This window comes from Leptodactylus fuscus, chromosome 2 (assembly GCF_031893055.1).
Source record: "Leptodactylus fuscus isolate aLepFus1 chromosome 2, aLepFus1.hap2, whole genome shotgun sequence".
Taxonomy (NCBI): Eukaryota; Metazoa; Chordata; class Amphibia; order Anura; family Leptodactylidae; genus Leptodactylus; species Leptodactylus fuscus.
Window position 1 is genome coordinate 59,263,538 of NC_134266.1, and position 21,354 is coordinate 59,284,891.

At 43.8% G+C, this 21,354-nt stretch overlaps 1 protein-coding gene across 3 annotated transcripts in view; it reads right to left on the reverse strand.

The window, feature by feature from the left end:
• Nucleotides 1–21,354, reverse strand: part of SMPX (small muscle protein X-linked) — a 105,126-nt gene that overhangs the window by 46,826 nt on the left and 36,946 nt on the right. For all 3 annotated transcript variants that reach the window (XM_075263864.1, XM_075263863.1, XM_075263865.1), the window contains exon 4: nt 11,232–11,385. In XM_075263864.1, coding sequence (XP_075119965.1) covers nt 11,245–11,385 — 141 coding nt within the window. In that variant the 3' untranslated portion in view covers nt 11,232–11,244. The remainder of the gene's footprint in view (nt 1–11,231; nt 11,386–21,354) is intronic.

The window sequence follows — 21,354 nt, forward strand, 5'->3', positions numbered from 1 at the left end:
GGACACCCCAAAGAAAAGCTGTTTTGCACATATATAGCAACGAGTAACTGTTCTGTATCCCTGTTTTCCGCCGTACGTGGAAAGCTGGACTCCTGTCCCTGCAGTGTATAGCTCTGAGAAGAGCTGTTGTTGTTCTTCGGTTTTTCCCTGCCTATCTCAAGCGAATGCCTATCTAGCCCTCAGCAGATATGTCTCTTTCCCTATCTCTCACCGCGAAATGACACAAATATGGCGGCCGTTCTTATAAATGGGAGGTCACATGTTTTCGGCAGCCAATGGGTTTTTTCAATTTTTTTCACTGCCTCCGTTGTTGTAGTTCCTGTCCCACCTCCCCTGCACAGTTATTGGCGCAAAAAACGCGCCAGGGAAGGTGGGAGGGGATAAGAATTTTTAGTGCGTATGCCGCGTGGTATTCGATTGGGAACAAATACATCGAACGGCCTGATATTTGATCGAATACCTATTCGATTGAACGGTGTTCGCTCATCTCTATTCTTCAGCATTGGTTATGGTGTAACATGGAGGTGGCAGCGAAGGCCGGCCTGGGCAGGAGTAAATTATCATCCACTACTAATTGAAATAATACTGATTGGAATAAATTGGAGCCTAACATATCACTGTGTGGGGGCCATAAAATGGAGGATCATATATTCTAGGGGTGAGGACAAAAAAAGAGGGATACATACTATGAGGGAGGCAAAAAAGGGGGTTATATACTGTGGGGGTCATAAAAATGGAGACATATACTGTATGGGGGTCAAAAAGGTAGTTGTATGCTGTGTGGAGGCCAAAAAAAAAAGGTGGTCGTGTACCATGGGGACAAAAAAAGGGTGTTGTATACTCGGTGGGTATAAATAAAAAAGGGGGTCATGTTCCGTGTAAGGGCCAAAAAAGGGGGTTGTATACTATGTGCAGCCCAAAAGAAGGGGGATTTTTTTGATCTGCAAATGTGGGAGAACATGTCCAGCAATTTTAATTAGAGGGGCCTTATCATGCAAACAAGGACAGCTATGTTTGTTATCTTTTTTTGGGGGGGGAGGGTATCTTTCTATAGTTCTCCTTAGGCATCAGAGAGGCTAGGTTCACTCCTGCCTGGATCAACACAATAGCTTTATAGGTTGGACTTGATGGACATGTGTCTTTATCCAAACGTATCAACTGTTACTTTAACAGTAACTAATTAATTACATTGCATTCATACAGATAGATTACGTGTTGCCAGTCACTACATACAGTACGATTTCACAGTGTTCTGTATTCTGCCTTTAACAATTCCTAGCATTTATCTGTTGTCAGGGTCTGGGGTTGCTAGGTGGGGTGGCATAGTCCAAAACAAAGGTAGAGTTTATTTTCACTCAAAAAGGTAGTGCAGCAACAAAAGGAAACAATACAAAAATAAATACCTGCCCGGCTAGGCTCTAACTAAACATAGAATAGGTTACCCCACCTAGAATAACAGACATCAAAAGCCAGTAGAATCATTCAGGACACAGCTCTCCAGCCAACATCTGTCCAAAGTCTGCTGCTGGAGCTGGCTTCTCCCATCATGAGCAGACTCTCTGCAGCAGAGTCGCTGCCAGAACATCCCCAAAGTGTGGACTGTAGGGGGATGGAATGACAGGTCCTACTACCAACCTACCTGTCATTCCTAAAAATCCAGCCCAGTACTTAGCATTTACCAAATTGCTCAGCAGACGAAAGTTGTCTGCTGAGAACAAACATTCCTTCTGGAGTTCTCTCATCTCACCCACCTTAGTAGTCTGGGCGAGATGTACACCCCCTCCATTACCTGACCAGCCATAGGCTTACACTGTAAATGATTGCTTTCCATTTTAATCCATCGTACATTTACTGAATTGTAAAAGAAAATATTCAGTTTCAGTGCGTCTGTTTTTTTAACACCTCTGTTTTTTATCTTAAACAGAATGTAGCTTCTGCCTGGGTCCATCAACAGTTTCTTGTTTTGAGGATAACAATATCAAAGAGATATTCTCGAAGTCAAAAATACTGGACCACTGGACAAGGATCTGTAACATTTCTTAGGCTTTTGTCATGTCTTCCATTTTTATATGGTACATGACATATATAAGAGATTTGTTATGACCTATTATTATCTGTTCATTCTTCTCCCCTTTGGCACGTCCTCTACTTGATCATTACTAATTAACTAATTTCCTATTCATAAAAGTAATATATGAGTGTCCCGAGTATTGTAGGATAATGAGAGCTTACATAAGAACAGTACACACAGTCCTTGTGCTCGGTGACCTGTGTACATGTGGGTCATGTGCCATATGTAATGTAATTCATAGCGGCAAAATGTTCACGAAAGTTATGTCCTAATGCCCATGCTGGTATGTGCAGTACAAAAATAAAATGCACTAGACAAACTGAAAGGACCATGTGAAACATAACTTGTCTAATGCTTACATACCAAACTGGTTATAGTAATGGAAGCAAGTGGTCAATAGTAACAATCACCAAAAACAAAGAAAAAGATTCCTCGCCCATGAATAACCAGCTGTTTATACCTGGAATGTCAAAGAGTCTGAGGGTCACATTCAGCCTTCACCATCTTATAGAGCTTTTTACAAGGTTAAACAGGTATTACAACTTTCCCCAAAATTCTAATCAGTTCCTCGTACACTGATAACGGGCAATAACCTCAAAAAAGCAGATTGGGTCCCTCTTCCTTTTGGAAGACTTATTCTGGCTTGGTTTTCTTTCCAGATTATGCGGAAAACCAAGCATTGATCTTTAGGTAGCTATCTTCCAAAAAGTGACATTAGAGCAAGTTCACTTTTTCCACCAAGAAGAATTTATTTGCATATTCCTTTCCAAGAATTCTAAGCAGGGTATGCATGGTCTAGTCTAGTAAGGGTCTAGTAAGCTCCCTTTATGCTGAAAAATGATCTCCTTTGAGGCAACGTCTCCTTAATAACACATGGTACCACTTCTGGCCTATGTCTAGGACCACTCACCCAGCCAGCACCCTGCTTTGCTCTGATAAGAGGTAATGGGACCCTCTTTCTTTATAAAGATTTATTTTGGCTTGGCTTTATTTTCATAAGCTACTGAGTTATTAAAAAAAACACAAAAAAAACAGGCACTGATCTATAGGGATTGACCTTCCAAAAGGTGGCACTAGAGTTCCCTTCTTTACACCAAGGGGGACTTATTTGCAGTCTTTTCCGTTACATTCTCAATGGATTGATAATGAAGGTACAGAAGAATACAAGATATGAAATCCATATGTAGAAACAGGATATGGAATGCTTAATGTTTCTATTACTAATGTGACAACTGTGGGTTGCAAGAAATAGATCCCTTTAGTCATGCCTCCGCAATAACATCCATGATTATAATGTTTTATAATGTTACTTTCTTTACAGGAATAGTCCATGTGCACTACATCTAATGTACCCTCCCTACTACACTTCATCTAATCCATCGGTCTTTTTACAGAGTTGTACACCACCGGTCAGGAATTCTGCATATATAGCAAATTAAAATGTATTTTATAAAGATTTCATCATATATTCTATATTCAGCATCCTCACTGCTGGTGAATGTGCACTGGGGTTGCTAAAGAGAGGTGACCCCTGGGAAGTAATTTCAGAGACCTTGTTCTGAGACTACAGGAAAATGACATCCGCAATGGAGATTATCATGATTGACAAAGGCAAACTTTGAAAGGAAATGATGTATGACAGCTGAGGCATGAAGTCCATAACTTACAAACAGCCGAGTATCCCTCTTCTTTATATATGTACAGATATTATCATAGAACGGTTTTTACCCGGTTGTTCTGGACTTGTTAGAATTCATCAGTGCAACATATGGTAACCTGCACTAATGATAGGGCACTATGGGGTGGGGTCTGCAGAATACTGTACCATGTAGTCAGGGGTGCACCATCCAAAAAGTTTCTTACTAAACTAGGTAAATGCAACATTTTCCTCTCTTTACTTTGGATGGAGGGCACTGACATATTTGTAATAGAAACAATACTGGAAAAGCAGCGCTTTATAACTGTGAATTGTCCTGTGGGGTCTTAGCCTTAGCCTGACTCTTTGGGTGAATCTATAAAATTTGTCTTTTTACACTGGGCTTAATCTATCCCCCGCTGAAATAAAATGAAGAAAACAGCAAGGACAGTCCATGCACCAGAAGAAATGTTGGTGATCAGATATTATTGCTGCGGGAAGCTGCTGACACCTGCAGATTATTCTCTTACTGGACTTCACAGGAGACTTGTGGCATTAAATAGGTCCTAGAATGTGCTCTTTTCTCTGTGACGATCCAGTCTAGTTAACTTGGAGGTATCAAGCACAAGACTCACTCTATGCGACAGGGCTTATCCTAATATGAGGACTTTTCACCACCTTCCAACTCCAATTCTTAGCACTCCACTCCAATCCACTGATTCCAGCACAGTTGGAAATTTTGTAACCATTCCTGAGCAATCAGTGCAGTTAGTTTGGGTGCCCGGTATGCTATTTAGGCTCTCTACTGTCAGCAAGGAGGTGTGAATCAGAGGTGGACAGTGTCAGAGCTTTAAATCAAGCCCCTTTGCCTGTTCCTGCCTGACAATGCCCATCTGACAGTACAGAGCCTAAATAGCATGTCAGACACCAAAACTACCAGCACTTATTGCTCAGAAAAGGTGGGGTCTAGAGAGAAAATTTAAACAGTGGAGTGGCTCCTATATAATGATGCAAAAGTTGACTTGGTGGAGGTGGTGAAACTCTCTTTTTAAATACTCGGATTGACAGGGTCTTCAGACAAGTCACTTGTTATAATGGCATTAAAATATTAATGGCTCCTGTCTAATATCCATCAGCTCCATCTAGGTGCACACACATCTCGGCTACTAACAAGCAGAGCAGCGAGTTATTCAGTGCGGGGTGTATATGAGTGATTGGAATATAATGATGAGCAATAGTTTTTGCAGCAATGAATAGATGTCAGACACAGTAATCCTGAGAAAATTCTATTCTGCAAATGTGATGCAGATCTAATAGGCAATCATTCCATGGGATAAGGATCAATCTTTCCAATGGCATTAAGTAAGACCCAACAATCTGCCAGCTACATTATTGAAACAGCGTCAAACATTGAAAATCCTGTCCATACCTCCAATCTAGAGAAAACAGCAGCTGGGCTATAGAAAAACATGCTTTATGAATCACTGAACTGAGAAGAAACACTTCACTGCAAGCATAAAAAACAAGCCAATACGTAGAAGATCATACACACAGTGAGACTCAGAAGCAAATCTCGTGTTTGGTATGTCATGAGCTAACATTAAAGCCTGTACCTGGCGATATGTCCGTGTTACGTGGTATGCATACCGAGATGGCCTAATATACAATTACAGTAAAGATCCACTAATTATACTATTATTATCTTTGTAATTGCAAATATAACAATTCCAACATAAAACTGTGTGAATTTCTCTCTTTGCAAGTGGGAAGGGACATAATAATAATAAATGGTGTGAGAGCTTTTTATAAAAGCCTATATTCCCTCTCTCCTCTCTGTAAACACAGGCTGTTATGATGCACTGTAGCGATGACAGCCTGTGTGTGCATTGTGTAATACATGCACATGTAATTCCTGCAGTCCTGTAGTTTATTGTACATTCGGCTATCAGATACAAGAACAAAAATAATAAGTATGATGCAAATCCCTGATATGTTGTTATTAGAGATGAGCGAACGGTGAAATGGTCGAAGTTTGTTTCAAGTAGCCGCTCAATACTCGACTATTCGATTGAACATCGAAACCCATTATAGTCTATGGGGAATAAATACTCATTTAGGGGGAAACCACTCTTCGATTCAGGAGGGTCACCAAGTCCACTATGACACCCCAGGAAATGATGCCAACACCCTGGAATGCAACTGGGACAGCAGGGGAAGCATGTCTGGGGGCATCTAACAAGCCCAAGTCACTGTATTATGTCGGGATCCCTGTCAGCTTGCGATATATACGGGAGCTGACTTTTTCCTATAGGAATGCATTGACCAGCGTTGATTGGCCGATTGCCATACAGAGCACAGCATTCGGCCAATCAACGCTGGTTCTGCCGGAGGCTCGCCTGTGAGGAGGCAGAGTCTAAGATCGGACCAGAATGGAGACTGCTGTGGACCGATCTTAGACTCCGCCTCCTCCGGCAGAACCAGCCAATCAACGCTGGTCAATGCATTCCTATGCTGAGATGTAGCAGTGCTGGCCGTGTGCTCAGCTCGACTACACCGGAAATTCAGCCAAACTGAGCGCACGGCCAGCACTGCTACACTGCATTTCTGATGCAGCAGAGCTGAGTGTACAGCAGGGTTCACATCCCTGGTGTAGTCGAGCTGAGCACACGACCAGCACTGCTACATCTCGGCATAGGAATGTATTGACCAGAGTTGATTGGCCGAATGCCATACAGAGCACAGCATTCAGCCAATTAAAGCTGGTTCTGACGGAGGAGGCGGAGTCTAAGATCGATCCACAGCAGTCTCCATTCTGGTCCAATCTTAGACTCTGCCTCCTCACAGACGAGCCTACGGCAGAACCAGCGTTGATTGGCCGAATGCTGTACTCTGTATGGCATTCGGCCAATGAACACTGGTCAATGCATTCCTATGGGAAAAAGTCAGCTTGCATATATCACATATCACAGGGATCCCGACCAGATAGAGCCCCAAAGAGTTGGGTGAGTGACATTCCCACCTAAATAAAGGTAATTCCTAGCTAACCCTGCCTGTACATCTATCCCTGTCTCACAGTCACATAGTTCACAGTCTCATATGAACCAGATATTAAATCCACTGTTCGTATACAATTGGAGGTCACCTGATTTAGCCAGCCAATTATTTTTTTGATACCTCCATTGTCGTAGTTCCTGTCCCACCTCCCCCGCACAGTTATTGGTGCAAAAAAAGCGCCAGGGAAGTTGGGAGGGGAATCGAATTTTTAGCGAGTTTGCCACCTGGTGTTCGACTGGAATCGAACATCTCGAACAGCCTAATATCGATCGAACATGTACTCAATCGAACGCTGTTCGCTCATCTCTAGTTGTTATATTAAACAGCTCTATTGCCGATATCCATAGATATTCCAGGTATAATGTTAGAATAGCACCACCTGCTGGTTGTAAGAGCAGCCTTTACTGTGTCCACATATGCAACGGTGCCAAGGTAGACACACTTAGCAAGTATAGCATCTGTCTGTGCTTTATTGAGTGCAGAAGGATCTGGGTTGTGCTCAGCCGCCACCTCTGAAGCTGCAGCGTCCTTTCTCCATGTTAAAGGGCATGTTGGACAACTGCAATTAAAGTAACAGTGTCTCATCCTTTACTGAGAAGTCAGATTACCACAACAGGGATTCTACTGTATGCTTGGTAGAGTAGAAAGAGATTGAGCATGTGTGTCCACCTTTATACATTTACAGAGGTGGATACAGAAAATGTTATTCATAGGAACAACAGGTGGCACTATTTCTGACATTACTTTTGAAATACAGACATTTTGTAAAAATAAGGGTAAATACAGAAAATGTTTACAGTTATAGGCTGGATTTACTCATGCAACCACACCTTTAAAGGGATTCACTCATTAAAATGCTATTTTTTGTCTCTAGCACGTAGGAATAGCCTTAAGAAAGGCTATTTTTCTCCTACCTTTAGATGTCATCGCCATGCCGCCGTTCAGTAGAAATCCTAGTTTTCTTCTGTATGCAAATGAGTTCTCTTGCAGCACTGAGGGCGGTCCCCAGCACTCAAACAGCACTGGGTGCGTCCCCAATGCTGCAAGAGAACTCTCCAGTGCTGCCTCTATCTTCGCCTGTACTGTCCTCTCTCTGCATCTTCTTCTGGCTCTGGCTTCAAACTTCTAGGCATGCGCAGTCGGCTCTGTTGTCAGGCCTCAGGCAGAGCCAACTGCGCATGCCCGCGGCCATTTTCTTGTGGCCGTTTACCCCAACCTACTGTGTAAGCGGCCTCAAGAAAATGCCTGCTTACACCAGTTTACTGTGTAAGCGGTCACAGGAAAATTGCTGCGGGCATGCGCAGTTGGCTCTGCCTGAGGTTCGACAGCAGAGCTGACTATACATGCCTAGAAGTTTGAAGCCAGCATCAGAAGAAGATGCCGAGAGAGGCCGGTACAGGCGAAGATAGAGGCGGCGCTGGAGATTTCTCTTGCAGCATTGGGGCGCCCCCAGTGCTGTTTGAGTGCTGAGGACTGCCCCCAGTGCTGCGAGAGAACTCATTTGAATATTGATAAAAATCGGGATTTCTATCAAAAGACGGTGCGGAGAAGACATCTAAAGGTAGGAGAAGAATAACCTTTCTTAAGGCTATTCCTACTAGAGATGAGCGAACACTAAAATGTTTGAGGTTCGAAATTCGATTTGAACAGCCGCTCACTGTTCGAGTGTTCGAACGGGTTTCGAACCCCATTATAGTCTATGGGGAACATATACTCGTTAAGGGGGAAACCCAAATCCGTGTCTGGAGGGTCACCAAGTCCACTATGCTTACGTGCTGTTTTCATTATAAGGGTCTTATACCTCTCTGAATACAAGCAAGAATAAAACTCTGCGGCACAGTTGGCAGGGATCATACCAGAGATATAGTGCTGACATGTGCGGAGTCTCTGTCCCCACCTGGCACCAGCTATCAGGCTCTGTGCCTGGCACTGAACATAGGAGTGTCTGCCAGTTATCTCCTTTTTCTTAGATAACAGGACTATCTCCTTGTCACTGTCACGCTAAGTACACACCTGTTTCTCTGCCCTTGGAAATCTTAATTATGCTTTATTTTTCTATATGGATTAGCAGCCGCCTGTACCTGAATGCCTGACACTAGGGGAACATTCACAGCACTCTGGCCTTGTGAAATAATCCAAGTGGGGATCAGTAGCTAAAACATTGAGGAAAATATCCCGAACTATAGGAAGAGAGCATGACCGCAATAGAAACATAAGTGTATGTATATAGCAGAGTTTAACTGGACACTTGTTTCGGTGGCGCACAGAGCTTTATTTTAATATCCAAGAAAATGAAAAAATAAAAAGGGAAATGTTTCTGATTTTCACATTTTTCTTATATTTCTTAGTAATACTAACATTTTAAAATATATATACAGTCCAGTTTTTTTTTTTTTTTCTTAATGTAGATTTTGAGCCCCATATAGGTATCACAATGTACTTTTTCTTTTTTTCCTATCAGTATGTCTTTGTAGAATGAGAGGAAATCCCTGCAAACAAATGGAGAACATACAAACTCCTTGCAGATGGTGTTTCTGGCGGTATTCGAGCCCAGGGCTCCAGCGCTGCAAGGCTGCAGTGCTAACCACTGAGTCACCATGTTGTCCCTACCACCACCTACTTTTGACGTCAACATTAAATAACCAATCGCAGAAGGCACGTATCATCAGCCATCTGGGTGCACTCATCATTCTGGAAGGCACGATGGATCGACACAAGTATGCATCTAACCTTGCGGACCATGTTCACCCCTACATGCAAATTGTTTTTCCTCAGGATGATGGCATCTACCAGAATGTGACGTGTCATAAAGCTCGCAGTGTATGTGCGTGGTTCGAGGAGCACCAGGATGAGTTTACCGTACTCCCTTGGCCAGCAAATTCCCCGGACTTGAACCCAATCGAGAATCTATGGGACCACCTTGATCGGGTTGTTCGTGCCATGGATGCTCAACCACGTAACCTAGCGCAGCTGGCCACGGCACTGGAGTCGGAATGGCTCTACATCCCAGTGAACATCATCACAACATCCCCTCTCTTCCTGCACGTCTCGCAGCGGTCCACTATGCCAAAGGTGGTTAGTCTGGATTTTGACAGGTGGTCACATTAATGTGACTGTACTGTGGAATTTCTGATGCATTAGCCCCAGTTACAGGAGGAATGTCGCATCCTGTGCCATACTGTAGAGCTGATCTGGGTCCCCTAGGATCACTGAGTTCTCGGCACCTAGCACTTATGTGACACACAATCTGTACACAATGATCAGGAAGGCAGGGATGGTAATAAACCGTGCAGCTGCTTAACTTTGCAAGGACATATTCATAAATCCCTGCAGGATTAACCATGGCTATCAGAAAAATGAACCCATTGAAGTCAATGGGAGGCTTTTTTTTTCAGTGCTGAATCTGACGCGCATTCCACACCAAATTCAGCGCCATTTTCCTTTGTGTGAATGCATCCTTACACTGGGTTCACACCAGCGTTCAGTCTCCGTACTCAGGTTTCCGTCCTCTGCTGGCAGAAGACGGAAACCTGTCAGACCGGATCCGGCCATGAGCATCGGTGAGCGTTTTATGCTCTCCGCAGCTAAACCATTTTTTTTAAACCGGACACAAAGTCCTGCATGTCCGGTTAAAGAAAAATTGGTTTCGCCACGGAGAGCATAAAACGCTCACCGGTGCTCACGGCCGGACACTTTTCAAACCCAATCAAATGAATGGGTTTGAAAAATGCCTGCAGGTTTCCGTCTTCTGTCCAGTTTCGGGCAGGAAATGGAAACCTGTATAAACGGAGATCGGGCGCAGATGCGAACGAGCCCTCAGACCTCCTGCAGTAGACCGTGCACTATTTCAAGGTGCTATCTGTTTTTTCCCAGATAGCACACTGACCCATTCATTTCCTATGGGCTCAAGCACACTACCGTGTTTTCCATAGATCTGTGTATGGGCCAAGAGTATTTGCTGCAAATCTCAGAGAAGGTCCTATTTTACTCAGCCTGTACAGCACAGACTCGCCCATAGAAGCCTATGGGAAAGTAAAATCCACAGATGAACCATGGATGTATTCCGTGTTTTGTCTGTATTTGCGTAAAAGTTGCCTAACTACCAGAATATACAGATGACACACTGCTGTAATACTTTCCGTTTTTTCGAACATAAAGCACTGATGCTGAAGGCACACTGATAACACATGGAGGCACACTGATAACACACGGAGGCACACTGATAACACACGGTCCACAAAAACTGAATAGTATTTTGTGGACCGCAAAATACACATAGTCATCTGCAAAGGGCCTTACTCCTTGGAACAACTCAAGAGATTGTATGGAGCTGTAATATGGCTGTCCATGAGATCTTGGTGACTATTTGTATGTTCAGAGCACAGATTTACATGAAGGCGATAGCAGACTATACGCATTACAGTCCTGTTACTAAAAAATCACAGCAGACTAGATATTGTAATAACTCACCTTTCAGTACATACTACTGTTCCTCAGCTCTTGGTACAAATTTAAGTTCACTCTTTATATTCTGAATTTCTGAAAGATTGAATGCGGGTCCAGGAAGTTTCACCGCACCAGGGAGTTGCTTCTTTTCTTCACTTGGTACAACATCTGGATTACTCTAGAGACAAGAGACATAATGCAGAATGTATTATTGCTATGGCTTCGGATGTTTAGTCAGGAATGTGCCTCTGCTGCTCTACTCAGAGTCTATGGCACTGGTAGAACTTCTACTGTCGAAGTACCCAAGTACTGTAGCTAGCTTTCCATCTGTGACGCAGATTTTGTCGATTGCCATTCCATTCAAACTCCTTATGTCTGAGGTCCATGGTTTATAGATTCTAGTAGTGCTATCCCCACCAATCTAACATTTATTACATAACCAGTAGATAGATAACAACCGTAAAAGTTGTATTGAGGCTTCCCTATGCCAGTCTTATTAATGTCTCCGACTGGAGTGCTCGAAATACCAAGAGACCCCGACCTCTTCCACGCAGCAAAATTTATATTTACACCAGCCAGGAACTGGCATAGATTTCATGTACAACTCACAACAGTTTTCCGGCATGAGTTATAATAAATTTGTGGGGCACGAGGCAGACCCTTCTTGGCCCACATTGCGTTCTCCCAGCTCTGCACAAAGTGGAAGTCAAGGCACAGAAAGAACAATGTGGCCCAATGTACATTTTTCCCTACCAGTATGTCTTTGGAATATGGGATGGAAATCCATGCAAACACGGGGAGAACATGCAAACTCCTTGCAGATGGATTTTTGCCCTTGGCGGGATTTGAAGACCAGGACTCCAGTGCTGCAAGGCTACAGTACTAACCACTGAGCCACCGTGTGGCCCCTGCAGTATGTCTACTTCCATCACAATATGTAGTTGTGTAAATTCCTTTTATATATTCCTATACAAGTTTTCAGAAATATTTGGAAACATTCATATAATTGAAGGATGTTCTAAATTTATTGTAAGTTGAAGTCAAGTGATATTTCATGTTTTATTGGCCTTTTTAGGCTTTGTGTAGACTATTCTAGAAAGCAAATGACAGCATTAACTCGACAAGTGGGATTTTATCTTTGTTGACAAAAGCAAAAGCAGATCCATCTCTGGGATACAGAATAAGAAGACATAAAACAAAGAAAAATATCTGTTACTTATGTAGAATGTTAATACAGTTGCATGAATGCAGTGGCAGAAAGCTATAGGGGCTGTAGAGGTAGCAGTTGCACCAGAGACCTGTTGTTCCCGGGGTCCAAAGGACCCTTTGCTAGATAAGAAGACACGTGCAAATGATACATAGTGAGTGGGAGCTTATAACATATTATACAATGGGGTTCAAAGGAAGAGCTTCACATACCGAGTTGCAAATTTGTCAAGTGCATGTAAAACATGCAGGTACTCCCTCATAATGAAAATGCAATTCTTACTTTCATTGTGAACGCAGCTTAGATTGTCGCTAGGCCAGGTGATATCCTCTACAACAAGCTGAATGGAATCCTGGGATGTACTTGTTAAAATGCAAGTTCAAGCGCCATTAAAAATGAATTATGTCTCGCTAGCCATGTCAGCTGGCTGAACGTTTACCGAGCAGCACTTCATTACACAAATACTTTATGCATTATTTATCCCGCCATTTTCTGTCTCCTATGTATATTTCACTATGTGCCAGTCCCTTGTCAAGCCTGCAAAGCTTTAGTTTCTTTTCTTTTATAAGTCCAGCTTTAGGTTTTACTGCATTATTCTGAACTTCCCAACAACCAGAATGGAAAATGAGGTTTTGCAATAATAATATTCACAGAATGTTTCTCCTACCACTAATATTACCGTTACCCATAATGTTCTGTATTTTAAAAGAATATGATGGGACGGGTTATTTTTCAATATTATCATAAAGATGATTATTATATTCATATTGTACTTGTGTACTAGGATTTATAGTCAGCAGAAGTAGAGAATAATAAAATCTCAGTACTGCTGTTTGGCAGTGGACAAGGCATTTTCTATCTACAATATGGAAATAAAACTAACGCTTCACAAACTCTAGCTTCTGTGGTTGTATAGATATAAAGCTTATTAAGAAGCAGAGCTAAGAAGGACTGCAGAACTAAGAGAAGAGTTATGGGTTACAAGGGTAGGCCCATGGCGGTGGTTGTACCTATATATAACTATGAAATGTAGTATAACAAGGTACCATAACAGGATGTATTGTTAGATCATGCAGGATATTAGGAGATGGTTAAACAGTAGAAGGTAAAGCATTCCAAGTTGTAAGTGCAGCACAAGAGATATAAGAGTAAATACATCCACAGATAAATCTGTGATTGGAGACCATAGGTATCATGTCTGACAAATACAAAAGGAGTGTAAAAGGGGGTAACTAACTGAAAGCTTTGTAGATATACTTAATCATATACTGTAGCTTTGCCTTACAGAAGAAATAATGACTGAAGAGAGGAGATCATACCAATTAGTTATGCCTTACTATTGGTTATTAAGGCCTGGATTAGAATAAGAATAAATGTAAAGATACTGACAGAGAGCAATCTCATAGAAATAGGCTAAAAGAGGGCGTGATCTGGACCATGGCCGCAATTTAGATCTGCTCCGCCCCCCGGTCTCTGTAAAAGATGCTCAATGCAATTTCACTGGGGTCTGCAACTTCTCCAGCTGACCCCTAAGAATCTCTATTCCTTCCTGGACCCTGATAATCATGGCCAAGCGGAGGAAGAGGGAGCCACCAAAGCGTGATATCGACTTCTTCACGGTGGCCTCCCCTATCCAAGATGGCGCCAACAGCAGTACTCTACAGTCACTCTCGCGCTCGACTCATTCAGAGGCACAGCAAACCCAGCGCACTCTCCTGGAGCAGCCTCCTGCATCATCTCCTTCACTGCCATCCATCTCTGAGGACAGCAACAGCTCCATAGGGAGCAAGGTAGGAGACCTACATGACTCGCACACAACACACTCCACAAAAGGAACCTGCAGCTCTCCTCCATTAACCATGCCATAGTTGCACAGAAGGATAGAGGGACACAGGCCCTAGGCTCAGCCACCCCTGCTTCAGGGACAGTTACACCATCCCAGAGCTCTGTAAAACAAAAAATGAAATGGGACACAAATTTTTTCTTTGTTTCCCACAGTGCACCAACTCTAGTAGAACCCCATCTGTCAGATTCTGAGCTGCTGCAAGTGATACCAGCCAGTACCCAAACGGCTTCTGAGTCCTTTTTGAAAGATATATATGCTTGCCCTGCATTGGTGTATTCAGAAAGATATCACTAAGGCTATAACTAATGTCTCCTCTACTGTGGACTCACTTGGCAACAGACTCAACCATATTGAACATACAATGGGAGAATTCACTACAGCGCATAATACCATTGTTGATGCTCATAATGACTTAGAGGAGGATTTGGCGCCGGTTAAGCTAAAACTAGTTGATATGGAAGACCGGTACAGCTGCAACAATGTTAAGTGTCGGGGCATACCGGAGTCGGTCTTGGCCAAGGAATTGGTCTCTTATATTCAGCAATTGATGAAAGCTACTCTACCTTTGTGCTCTGAGGCTGACTTGACCATAGATAGAGCTTACCAAAGCCAAAAGGTTTGCCGAATCACATACCAGGGGACACTATTGCCTGCATGCATTTTTATCATATTAAGGACCGTCTCATGCTAGTGTCCAGGAAATGTGCATCACTACCGGAGCCCTTCGCCTAGATGAAGTTGTTTAGGGTACCTTTCCCAAGCGACAATTGCCTCTAGAAAGAAGCTTGCCCCAATTGCTGTCCTTAGGCAGCACAATATCCCTTATAAATGGGGTTTCCCAAAGAAGATTATATCATTACTGTTAGTGGGGTAACCCACACCTTCAATTCTTTTCACATGGGGAAAGCTGTCCTGCAGGAACTCAACCTTCCACCTCCAGCCCCGGATGAGAAGAGAAGCTGCTTCGCTACATCCTCCAGAATTGACCCTCTGTAGCTGCCTCATTTCCCGTTGTGCACCTCAATGACTCCAGACTGCGGATCTGTCTTGAGTTTTCCGTCCAGGCTCATGCCCCCATAGCTCGTGCTACTTATTAAGAAAGATATATGTAATGCCCATCACCAATACTGACCCCACCGCCGTAGCATAAAGGCCTTGGTTCATATCAATGAGAACTAATATATATCATCTACTTCCTCTAATCTGAAAACGTATTATTACATTTTTAAAGGCTTTTTACAAACTGCACATGAAGCGTAAAATGTGCAGAGTGGGCGAAACATTGAAGACTGTAAAAAATGCCTGTATAGTCTCACTAAGCAAACAAACTATCTTCTTCTTTTAAGACATGCATCAAGTGTTTGTCAAGCTCCTTGTACATCCCAGCTGAAGATAGATCTGACAACCTTAAAGATATATTTGACAGCGTTATATTGCATCAGAGAGTCTGTGCTCCTAGAGGGTACGTCTGACAGAAAGTAAGATATATCTGTCAAATCTGTACACCAGTGCTCCTAAAAGTGAGTCAGGGAAATTCTAAAACTGGGGGGGCTTGGTGTATTATAAGAAAACCAAAAACAGATGTCTAATAACTGCATATAAAGGCACTGCAAAGACATAGCGATAGGGAATATAGATTGTGAGCCCCATATGGGACAGTGACCGACAATGTCTGTAAGGCGCTGCAGAATAGGATGGCGCTATACAAGTTAGGAAAATAAAGGGAAATTGTGACCCTGGCAATACATGGAATGTACTGACATCACATGTATAGACTATATACGCTATGAAGAATTACCCTATAAGATTTACCCGCCAGATATACAGTAGGCTTCGGGCACAGATAGAAAAATTCCCAGCGGCTAACACAAGTTATACTGTCTGTACAGTGAATAAGATATAAAGAGGCTCCGGTCACAAACAGAAAAAAACTGCAGCTCATAACAAGAATATTTGAAGAAAAAAATGTAAAAAATACTCACAACTGGTGAAATAACCCATATAATGAACTGAATGCACGTAGAAATCTTTTCTTGGTGGACTAATGTCCCTCTGCCAGATTTGGAGCACCCAAGGTAGACATAATAGTGAGCTGTACTGATGCTGGCTTCATCTGCAGTTTGTGTCTGACCAGATGCAACAAAGCTAGCAGAAGGAAGTCATGTGACCATTAAAGGGGCTACACAACTTGACCAACTAGGAGGTCAGGACCACCTCCTGAACTTCTCAAAAGTAATCTGCATGTAGCATGTCCCATGCGTGAAGGTGTTGTCCAGGATTTATTTTTTTATCAGTGAGAAACTGAGCTGCAGTGATGGTGGCCAACCACTATACATGAACTCTAGCCAATTTCTTCTGACTGTTGTGTATAGTACACACATGAGAAGCGCATTGGCGTAACTAGGAACGGCGGGGCCCCGAGGCGATCTTTTGACATGGGCCCCCCAAACAAATCCCCCCCTGCATTCCTGTGCTCTCTATTATACCCCATAGTGGCCCCTGTACACAGTATTATGTCCCATAGTGGCCCCTCTACACAGTATTATGCCCCATAGTGGCCCCTGTATACAGTATTATGCCCCATGCTGGCCTCTGTACACACTATTATGCCCCATAGTGGCCCCTTCACACAGTATTATGCCACATAGTGGTCCCTACAAACAGTATTATGTCCCATAGTGGCCCCAGCGCCGCACCTCCCATGAGGCGACCTGAAGCGATCGCTTCAGGCGGCATTTTTGCTGACCTAAGCCAGTCCAGGACAAGCTGTCCTGGACTGGCTTAGCGTCACCGTGTCTGCAGCCCGGCACGGGAAGCGAACGGTGGATTGGTGGAGGCCCTCTGGATGCCTCGCTGTTCCACCGGCCTCCCCTAACGCTCAGGCAGAGAGCAGGTCCTCTCCCTGCCTGCTCTATGCCTGCTAACGCCACCCCGTCTGCTTTGCCCCGCCCCTTTCGCTCCATCCCGCCTCCTCCGCTCCGCCTTCTCCTCCTGGGGGGGGGCTTTCTATCGTCCGCCTCAGGCGGCATTAAAGCTAGGTTCACCCCTGAGTGGCCCCTGCACACAGTATTATGTCCCATAGTGGCCCCTAAACACACTATTATGCCCCACTGTGGACACCTATGAACAATTATTATACTCTGGGATCTTTTCAGACAACAAATCCATATAAGCAGACACACTTACTGTAGATACATACAGTAATCTTTTGCTGCCCTATAAAGCTTTAGTGGTGGGCTGGACATGAGTAAAAAAGGTTCATTTTTAGGACGCGGCAATTATTATTATATTTATCACTACATTTCAAGAACTGCGACTTTTTAATTTTTCTATCAATGTATCTATGGAGCTGTAGTTGTGAGAGGGTAAAAATCCCAGACAGGATCCCTTTAAAAGACCTTCATGCTCACATGTTTGGGATGTTACGTACACATACTGGATAACGCATGTGTTGATGCCTTTCACAAGAATTTTTAGCTCGAAGCTTGGATCGTTTAATATCATATCGTCCTCATTTGTATCTCTCCTTAGCATAGGGCTGGCACGACATGTAATCACACCATACTTAATTGAAGGTGAACAGTAATGGTGACCTCTATCTCTAAAACAGTAAGTGAAAATCCTGCGCAGATGTTATCGCAGTCAGTCTAAGCCCAGAGGAAAAGAAATCCTGAAAGATTTTAAGATCCACTTAACCTTTCTACTATATCCTGGAGCACATGGACGCAATGAATCAAACTAGACGTAAACTAGAAGGTAGAGCGGATTCAAGTAAACCACCATAGTGAAGCATGTTCTGCTCCAAACATACAGTATCGTCCCACCAAGTGTATGACTCTTATTCAGTTGCAGCTGCCCATGGGGCCCACAGGTCACCTTATTCACACTAAGGCTGGCTCAACTTCTTTGATCTTCTTCCCATTGTCTTTTGCTACCTGTCAGTCTGTGAATCATACATTTACTACCCCTGCCCTCTGGTGCACTGAAGAAAAAAAGAGAAATGTAAATTCAGCTACAATGTATGGATGGGGCATGGCTAATGGTTGTGAGGAGACATTTCCCATGGGGCACAAGCTGAGCTTTTGCACTGAACTTTAGTTATGCCACTGCTCTGAAGTGAGTCCCATTTGGTCCTAATAATTTGTGAAACAGCCATGTGAAAAACACTGGTATCTAGGTGGAAAACATCTATGTACACAGCTTCCCCCGTCCACTATACCCACAGCTTCCCCCATCCACTATATCCACAGCTTCCCCCGTCCACTATATCCCCAGCTTCCCCCGTCCACTATATCCACAGTCTCCCCTCTGTCCAGACTTCTACTCACTTCTTCATAAATACTAACCAAGTTAATCTGACACATTCTGTCCTTAGTAAAACCATGCTGTCACTTATAAAATTAGGCACAGACACATATTCGCTTATGATCCCCTCAATATGAAAAATTAGCTTTTCGGCGCAATGACGACTTTGCCGTTGCTCTAAATAGATAAGAAGCTAAACCTTCATTTCCACAAAAGAGTTCATCTGCATATTGACCAAAATGGCAACAGAGGCACCAATTCACAAGGGGAAAATACCATTTGATTCCGATGACCCTAATCTAGCTATGATGAGGTTGATAAGCTGGGATCTAGTGCCACACTTCCATTATGTTGGTATATTGAGCAAGTATTTTGTTTCTCTGCAGCGCACCCACAGGTGAGATTAAGTCCATCTGAGGACTCCCCAAACAGAAACCTAATCTGCTTAAAAAACCAATTACCCGCGGAAACTCATGAACTCCATAGACTATAATAGGGTATGCCTGGTTTCTGCTCAGTTTCCGCCTAAAAAGGGCAAAAAATGTGGAGAGAAAAGCGTTGCTTGCAGCTCTTTTCTCTTTGCATATTTGAAGAGGAAAGAGGAACGGAATCCCCGTAAGGAGAGTCAACACTGGTGTGAACCCAGCCTTATATTACAAGGTTACATACTACATTTACTGTTTTATATTACAAGGTTACACATTACACTTGCTGTGTTATATTACCAGGTTATACACTACGCTTCCTGTGTTATGTTATAAGGTTACACACTATGTTTACTGTGATATACTGTATTACATGGTTACACACACTTGCTGTGTGTTATTTTACAAGGTTACACACTACACTTACTGTGCTATTTTACATGGTTACACAGTACCCTAATGCTAAGTTAACACTAGCGTTCAAGTCTCCGTTCTTCGGGTTCACTTGGGGACCCGAAAAACGGAAATACCTATCCACTTAAAAAGTGGTTACCTGTGGAAAACCACGGACCCCATAGACTATAATGAGGTTCAACGGGATTCCATCCGAAATCGTCAAAATCGTCTCTGATATTTTTTAAGCAATAACGGGGGTGGAATTCCCAAACAGTTACCCAAGTGTGACCATAGCCATACTGTGTTGTTTTGCAACACTACAAACTACACTGTGTTATTTTAAAGGGTTACATACTACACTGAGGGCCTATTCACACGGAGTAAACGCGGCACGCAATGGGCCGCGTTTAAGGGATGTTTGCGCCGCGATTTTGACAGTGCATGTTTGCGGTCGCGTTAACGCCACGTTGTCACGGAGCAAAGGTATACGTCTTCCTCCGGATGGTCTTTTGAATCAACAGGGACGCAAGAGGTCGGGAGACAACAGCAATTTATTGTAATCCACAAAGTTAGTAGCCGGCGGCGGTCACATCAACCGTAATAACAATAAGTCCACAGAAGTCACAATCCAATGATAGCTTTGGTTCCTTGGTCCTGTAACTAAATTCTGGCTCTCTGCAGAGCTGTGCACAGGCCGGCTAACACATACTAACTGCTAGCTATATACTATATACTAAACTGTTACACCTATACCTGGGGGTGGGAAGGGCTGAGCCACAGATCCTTCCCCCCTCACCTATGCCAAGGAGAGCAGACTCCCTGTCTACTATGGACAATGCACCATCCAACATCTTCTTGGAGACACTGATCAGATTATCTCCACCCATTGTCCTCACTAGTTAGAGGTATTTGCATACAATGTGCTAACACACTAGACCCGAATCAGCCAACTACACACTGATGTTTACAACAGGTTAGAGAATACATTCCACATGAAATATATATTACACATTGCCTATAGTATAGACTCTAACCATCCCGTGACAACCCCTCCCCCTCTCAAAACATGTGCATGACACAATTGGCCTACACAGGTAAATTGGGGAATGCACATCAGTCTCTATAGCTCATATGTCCTCCTGCCGGGATAACCCATCCGCGTTCTGGTGTTGGTTCCCTCGGCGGTACTGAATGGTAAAGTTGTAGGGTTGAAGGGCTGGCATCTGTCAGAAAATCCGGTGGATCCATGTTGGCTTCTCCCTGAGCTTGGCTTCGGGTCACTGCTCCCACAAAGTGGCACTGTAGATTTCCAACATCGTTGCCTAACAGAACATCGGCCGGCAGCCCGCTCATCACACCAATTGTGCATCGTTTTGGTCCATAACCATAGTCGAGTTCCACGGTAGCTTTAGGAATACGTCTTTGAGTACCCCCTGCCAACTTGATAGAAATGCCAGGACCCTCCTCTAGGGCCTCGGGTCGCACAACTCGGGGGTCCGCTACCGTTAGGAAAGCTCCCGAGTCCCGGAATCCAACAACTGTTCGGCCATCCAGTAGGACCTCCTGCAAGTGCTTCCTCTGAAGGTTTGCGGGATGTGTGGCGGAAGGCTGAATCCCATAGACCCCTGGAGGTGGAACAGATGTGTCATTCATGGAGTCATCTGGAAATGGGGCCAAACTTTCTGTCCTAGGAGTGGTTCCCAGGTAGTGAATAGGCCGGGATGCCACGGTGGCCCGTGCCCCCATGTTAACAGGGCAACTAGCTTGCAAATGTCCAGGCCGCCCGCACCCAAAACATCTGCGCTCTAGCATTCTTCCAGTAGGTCGTTGTCTAGGGACAGGGTTGTTCATAGCTGGAGGCCGATGGGCTGGGGCAGGGGTAGAGGGGGAATTGTAATCCTGAGGCCGGGCACGAAAGGTGGTTGGCTGGCTGAAGGGTGTCTGGCGGACTGTGGTAGTTTTCCGCTC